We start from the raw sequence: 7,515 nt of genomic DNA, 5'->3' as shown, positions 1-7,515 counted from the left end.
CAGAATATATAATCATGGCATGTTCTTCATTCCATATATTGGTTATTGGGGCCTTCTGTCTACTTCGGTCCCGATCAGCCAACCACAGGCGTGACCTGTGTCTCCTTCCTTCTTCCAAGTGTGACTCATGGTGTCTTGTTTCCTTGTGGGCCTGTCTTTGTGTGCTTATTGCATTTGGAAAATAATTTCTAGAATTGATTTGAAGACTCAGTTGATTTTGTTTTTTCCCAAGCATATTTAGCTGCTAAAATCCATTTTGGGAAAAATCGGTCTTTTGGAGGCACTAGCAGTATGGGACCACCTTACTCCACGTCCAAGCGTGGATTTAACCAGATGACCTGAAACCAGGCACCCGTCGGTAGGAGGGCCCGCTTCCTTCCGATTCCCTCTTACTAAGACTGGCAGTCTTTGAGGTCCCCACTCAAAAGGGAGGGTGGTTTCCCAGGTTGCCGGAGCTTCACAGACCCTAGACTTTGGTTTTTGATGTCAGCCTTACAAGGCTACCTCGATCTCAGCTCAGTCCCTTAGCATCATTCTCACATGGGCATCCCCCCCTCCCCATAATGCCACAGGGCATGACAGCCCCCCAAGTTTTTTGCGTCCTGATCTTTATAATTCTGATCTTTATCCCAGATCTCTAGAGCTAGCTGAAAGGACCTTTTTCTTCTTTGTGTGTGTGTGTGGGGGGGGGAGATTGGAATTTTTGGGAACCGTACCTCTGGAAAGGTAACACTGCTGAGATGAAGCATCTTTAACCTGGAGACCCAACGGTTTGTTCGGCTTCACCTTCTGGTAAATAGAGCCACCAAACTCCGCCTTGCTATTCACTTCTGTGTCTGGACTTCACGAGTCTTAAAGCCAAGCAAATTTGCTCTGGGTCACTTGGGACTTTGCTGCTTCATGATTCGTTTGTTAGCCAGCCAACCAGCCCCCCGAACTCAGCACCGAGCACCCCGGAGCCCAGCGAGGTGAAGACTCTCATCGCAGCCCAGGCTCACATGCTCTGGCTGGTGTTCTGTCCTGTGTTCAGCTGTCCCCGCCGCCCCAGCGTGAGTGGAGAAGCACGAATCAGAAGCCACCTTCCCTGCACGTGTGAGTTCATCTTCCCCGATAGTCTCGGTGGGCAGTGTGTGGTTGTGTTCTGTTTGTTTGGTCCACCTGCACCTGCTACTACGCTGCCCTTGGCTGTGATGGTCTCACGGTCGGCTGAGCCTTGGCTGGTAAATTTCAGTCCTTTCTAAGACTTCATTTCCAAGTCAAATTGCATTAATAGCCTTTTTATTTATAGCCCTTGCTGAAGACAGCCTGGTGGATTTGCCAAGCCCAGCACACATGGGGCACAGCCATCCTGTCCGTGGTGGCCGTGGCCTGGGGGGCAGGCTGTCCCGAAAGTCACATGCTCTCTTTCCGTTTTCTGCTGCCCGTTACTCACTTACAAGGATGACCGACAACACTCATTTCTATGTTTCGAAACAACTCCCTCCCACCCTTCAATCGTGCTATCAGACTCTTGAGTTTACACAACAGAATTTTGAAAATTCTTTTTGGTTGTTTTCTTTCTATTATTCAGCAATTGTTTATTGGAGCAACCAAATTCTAGCAGAACTGCCGTCTTCCAGTAACTCGCCAAGGGAAAGAGGAGAGGGCGCCCCCGACATGTTCTCCAGGCCTTTTAGAAAACGTGGGGTGGTCCCTTCGGCCGCCCACTGGCAAGTCCATCAGGAAGGTGATACTGTGGCCATGACAGAAATGCCCCAACAGCAGCACCCCACAAAGGTTCCCATGGCCAATCTGGAAGAGTCTGCTGTGTCACCCAGCATGCTGTCCGAACGGTTGTAAACACACCAGTCAAGGGCAAGCTTCTCCCCAAGAGGATTAACGTGCGTATTGAGTGGATTAAGCCCTCAAAGAGCCGGGCCAGCTTCCTGAAGTGCATGAGGGAAAAAGGCCAGGGAGACCAGGAGGCCAAAGAGAAAGGTACTTGGGTTCCACGGAGCCGCCAGCCTGCTCTTTCCAGGGAAGCATGCTTCGTGAGAACCCGTGGAAAGAAGCCTGAGCTGCGGGGAACCCGCTTCCTAGGAATCCAAGTGTAACATAAGTGTAAAAAAAAATGAAATAAAAAGAACATCTGAAGACTGTAAAACTGGTTCTCTTAATTGAACAGAAGGAGTGTGGTGTCCCCTCCCCCCAAGAAAAGATTTAAAGCAAACTTTAATTGTGTCCTGATTCACTGGGTGATGTCTTTATTCAAATTTGGTGGGTTTTTTTCCTTGCTGAAAGACGTGAGGGAGCTTATTATGTAACAGAACATACTCAATTGGTTAGGAAACTGCCAGATATTATTCATAAAGTATTTATAGTAGTTTGAAAATAGACCCTGTAAATCACTAAGAAAAAAGAATTTAAAAAATGCATGAAAGGCTACCCGTTGGGTATTAGAGTCAACGCTTCACCGCAGTGTTGGGGGGCAGAAGTCTCACCCAGAGAGCACTCCGCCCTCCAATCTGCCTCTTCCTGTCTCAGCAGCTCCGGGTTCCCCTCATTTCTGTCTCCCTGTGTATTTATGATCGTTACTGTAAGCTTTTGTTAGGCACCTACTTTCTGCCTGTTTATGTATTTCCAAGGTGCGGATTAGAGAGAAGAGCCTGAAGCCATCTTGTCCACAAATGGAAAGTTTTTAATGGAAAAGAAACAAAACCCAAACGCTAGTGAAACAGAAGAGGTCTGTGAGCCAGGGCCCTCTGGGTTTGATCCTGGCTTCCTCACCTAGAAGGCAAGGGCGACGAAGATTACTCTTTTCTGCGAGGTTGCTTCCCTTGTGCTCTGTGATGCAGTGCCCAGGACGCTGATGGGCCCTTCGCACGACCACTGGGATCTCTCGGGAAAAATTCTGCCAGGTTATGGTCTGACTCTGAATAGAGCCTTAGGTTTTGATCTCTCTCAACTATAACACTATCCAAAGTGTTGACTTAGAAACAAGGATATTCACTGCAATAGTGTCTATAACAGTGAGTGACTGTCATTACCCCAAACGAGTAATTTACAGAACAAATTACCATGTATCCACACGTACAAAGCAATGCCACAAAGATCTTTGATCATTTATTAGTATGAAAACATCACAGAATTTTTTTGACTAAAAACCGATGACAGTAATGATTCCTTTAAAATCACATATTTATGGGGGCGTCTGGGCGGGTCAGTCAGTTAAGCATCTGGCTTTGGCTCAGGTCAAGATCTCACGGTTCAGGCTCTGTGCTAACAGTGCAAAGCCCGCTTAGGATCCTGTGTCTCCCCTCTCCCCGTCTCTTCCCCCCCCCCCCCATTCACATGCTCTTACGTTCTCTCTCAAAAATAAATAAACATTTAAAACTAAATCAGTAAAATCACTTATTTGGGTATATGAGAGCACATCCATAGAAGACATTCTGGCTGATGGATCTTGAAACCCTAGTAAAATTGTCTGAGTGATGGAAGTAGGAGTGAGTTTAATGGTTATCTTTTTCATTGTCTGTATTCCCGGTTTTTCTACAATGAAGATCTATTACCTTATGTATTAAAATCCATAGGTTTTGGTGGCTCCCCTCAGCTCCAAGTGTCAGCCCCTCAGGTTGCAGAACAGGTCGTAGGCATGTGTGTGAAGTGTGTGGACCAGAGGAGCGTTAAGTGTCAGCTCTTACTCAGGCAGTCCCCGTCTATGGATCAGCGTGGCCACTGGCTACTTAGCCATTGGAACAGACCCTGGTAACATGGAGGGATTCCTGACCTGACTGCCTAGAATTTCCCACTGGTTCTCGCAAGCCAGAAATAGCTAGATAAGTAACTTGTAATGAATAAATGTGACTTGGAGTGGCTTAGTGGGAGGCTGAGCAGAGATACATCAAATTACCTAGGTCCCTATATATAGTCTTGGTATGTTCCCTGGAAGTTTTCACACCAGAGTTACTATTAATCACGAGGCTGTGTATACCCTCCAGAGATAGTTGGGTGTAAAGAACAGCGAGGAGAGGTTCATCACTGCTAAAATGGTACCAGGGTTAACGGTCAGACTGAGATTACCCTCACCCTGTCACAATTAGATTGTTGGGATCATGCTAATTCTCAGTCCCTGATGCTCAGAGCTCAGTAGTTTGGTGGTCTTGCCAAGATTGCATCGTTGTCTCAGCATAAAATTGAAATAATCATTGTAACCATTCTTAGTTATTTATTTTTGTCTGATACGCTTCAAATTTGATGTGTGTGGCTTATGAAATATTCCAAATTATCTCTGTGTAGATTAATGATCAAACCCAAGCCTGCAGTCAATTATGTCCTTCCCGTTGGTGACCTACCTTTTTCAGGGAGTGGATTATAAGAGATGCTAACCGAGGAGGTATTTCAGTAAAGATTCTGACACTTGTATTTGATAGTTATTTTGTTAGAGATTCTCATCTCAACGTTTTGAACTTTCTTTGTACCGGGCTTGAGGCTAAGTGATCGTTATGCATATTTTATTTAAGGAATACTTCTTTAGTGCTAACAATGCCAGACACTGTTCCAGGTGATTTATGAACATTTAATCCTCATAATAACCTGTAGGTTTTGCCCATTTAAAGGTGAAGAAATGGAGGCACAGGGAGGTTAAGTGGTTGGTTCAAGACCATGTGATTAGTGGGGGATGGGGTTGGGACACTGCCCCAGGCAAAGGGTCCCAAGGGCTGTGGTCTTCTTACCCCTTATATGAGGGTGCCAATGAATGTAATGGCCATTGTCCATTTCAAACAGATGTAAATACCCTTGTTGTTTTTACATCAATGTGAATTGATTACGTTACAATGAATGTAATGGCCACTGACCATTTCAAACAGAGGTAAATACCCTTGTTGCTTCTACATCAATGTGAATCAGGGTACAAACCAAACATTCAAGAATGGACAAATAAAGCAAGCTCATTCAAGATGCTGTTCCCTTCCACAAACTCAACCCTACATTCTCACAAAAGCAAGAGAGGATTCATTTAAAACTTGAGAGGTCTGTGGAGACAAAGGACAATGAGGTCCCAGTTTGGAAGAGAAAGCAAAGCCCAGAAATGGATTCTGTTCACATCACAGAGTAGGTGTAGGCAAAAGCTCGTCTCTCTTGTTCATTTCTCTTTCTCAACTCTTCGAACATTGAACCTTAAGAGCAGGTAACAGAGATAATCTCACTGCACGGTATCTGGGGTACAATAACACTTCAACCAATGTTGAATGAACAGAAGGAGACATTGGGAAAGAACATGATAACAAAAATGGCAGCCTGCTCATCCCCTGGAGCACATTCTGTCTGTGAGAGGTCATGAGGGTTGGGCGTCTTTATAAGGTTTTATGTAGCCTTTAGTGCTGTTCCATCTTTGTTGGTGATCTGCCCCGCATTCCTCCAAGTGTTACATCTCCTTCACGCCAGAGTAGATGACGTGGGGGTCCTAGGAGAGATGCACAGGTGAAGGAAGAGAAGGAACACGGTGGAGGGAGACAAGATGGGGAACCTTCCAGGAGTCGAGCTTACCTTGTTCTCCAAAATTGTCCTTCTGGTGTTTTCTGTGGAGGAAAAAATATTACTGAGCTCTTGGGTTTCCACTTAGACCTCATTCCCAGACTTGATGCACCAGAGCACAGGATGGCTGTTCTTAACGTGTAGGTTTCCAGCTTCTTCCGCTCTGATGTAAACTCCATGCCTTAATGTTGTCCCCTCTGAAGTCCTTCTAAGACCACCCATGCTCTAAGCCCTCCACCAACCCTTGCTGAACAAAATCCTTCTTCTCTTTGATGCAACTTCTGTGGATTATTGACAATATTCTGTGAGGGCTCACTTTCCCGTCATCTCTCTATGTTCTTCAGATAACAACCACAGTGGTTCACGCTCCATAGAGAAGGAACCAGAAGACCCAGATAAGGGGGGTGGGGAGATCCTGAGTCACACCAGCTTGAGGGCATGGTGGCTGCTTCTTTCTCCCTTCACTGCAGGTGGGCAGTGTGGGACTGAATCTCCTCCCTGCCCTTGGTCACCCACCAACACCTGCAGGGAAACCGGCTGTGCTGCTGGTGGCCACTGGCTCCTACAGAAGTAGCTGGGAGCACAAAGCCCATGTTTGAAGACTGCAGCTTCAAGGGCACTGTGGCTGCAGCCTGAAGGACATGGCTCTGAACAGCTAAAGAACCACGGTCTCGATCCTTGCAAGGCTGCCCGTGGCAACGCACATTCTCTAGATTAGGATGATTTGTTCAGTAACACCTTCCATGTCACCTCCACATGGTAGGTCCTTTAAAAGAGGCTCTGCAATGACCCTCTTCAGCTGGGACAATTCCCCCTGGGCTTTAGCTACCATACTTCAGGGATCCTCACTCTTCAACCACGTGGATGGAGCTAGAGGGTATTATGCTAAGCGAAATTAGCAGTCAGAGAAAGACAACTATCATAGGACTTCACTCATGTGTGGAATTTAAGATACAGAACAGATGAACATAAGGAAAGAGAAGTAAAATAATATAAAAGCAGGAAGGGGAACAAAACATGAGACTCTTAAATACAGAGAACAAACTGAGGGTTGCTGGAAGGGTTGTGGCTGGGGGGATGGGCTAAACGGACAAGGGGCGTTAAGGAGGACACTTGTTGGGATGAGAACTGGGTGTTATGTATAAGGGAGGAATCTGGAATCTACTCCTGAAATCAGTATCACACTATATGCTGACTAATTTGGATATAAATTAAAAAATAAAGATATAAATAAGTATGTAAAGTCCCCAAAGAAAGATTGAAATTTGAGTAGTTGAGTACTTTCGTTAGTATTAATAATGAAATTTGACTTGTTGAAATGGATAATGGTCATATTATGCTCAACTTTAAAAAAAGAAAATAAAAAGATAAAAGATATTCTCACTCTTACCTGACTTGATTTTTGTATCCCAGATTCTCCCTAATTGTCTATTCTCAACTGACCATCTGTTTGTGTGTGTGTGTGTGTGTGTGTGTGTGTGCGTGCGTGTGTGTGTGTGTGTGTTTTAATTCAGCTTCTCCACAAGAACCTTCCTGCAAATATCTCTTGCTCCCTGCATCTGACAAGAACCACTCTGGAGTTTCTCACCTGAGTCTTCTGGTAGCTGGATGCTACAGACAAAGGAATAAACCACATCCCCATCTCCAGGGTCCACTGCAGGGAGAAGACAATGGTTCACAGGTGTCCATGGACAAGGGTTCAAACTTCATATGTGCCTTCCCAGTCCCCTGCTCCGTGACTGTTCTCCCAACCCCAGCATGATTCTGAGGGTCGCTTCTTTATTGAGACTGGGCCTCTTGAAGGCAGGGCGTCCAGACCACCCCATGGTTTTCTCCACCTGCTTTCTTCCCTCCCAGCCGCAGCTCTGGAGCCCCTTCTAGTGGGGAGACTCACCATTGACATAATCTGGCTGCAGGTCCTCGATGGCTAGGGATGGGCTGGAGGGGGTGGACGCCTGAGAATTTGCACTGGGAACATCTCTGAGAGAAAGGAAACTCACT

General features: G+C 45.9%; 1 protein-coding gene across 1 annotated transcript in view; it reads right to left on the bottom strand.

Annotated features, from left to right (window-relative positions):
* Window positions 1–3,086: 3,086 nt before the first annotated feature.
* LOC125925644 (Fc receptor-like protein 2) overlaps window positions 3,087–7,515 on the bottom strand; it is a 17,173-nt gene continuing 12,744 nt past the window's right edge. The window contains exons 9-12 of the mRNA XM_049634745.1: window positions 7,409–7,494; window positions 7,103–7,168; window positions 5,527–5,558; window positions 3,087–5,443 (exon numbers count right to left, since the gene is read on the bottom strand). Coding sequence (XP_049490702.1) covers window positions 5,405–5,443; window positions 5,527–5,558; window positions 7,103–7,168; window positions 7,409–7,494 — 223 coding nt within the window. The 3' untranslated portion in view covers window positions 3,087–5,404. The remainder of the gene's footprint in view (window positions 5,444–5,526; window positions 5,559–7,102; window positions 7,169–7,408; window positions 7,495–7,515) is intronic.

The sequence above is a fragment of the Panthera uncia genome, chromosome F1, assembly GCF_023721935.1.
Source record: "Panthera uncia isolate 11264 chromosome F1, Puncia_PCG_1.0, whole genome shotgun sequence".
Taxonomy (NCBI): Eukaryota; Metazoa; Chordata; class Mammalia; order Carnivora; family Felidae; genus Panthera; species Panthera uncia.
The sequence above is the reverse complement of the archived record's forward strand: the minus strand, read 5'-3'. Positions and strand labels throughout refer to the sequence as shown.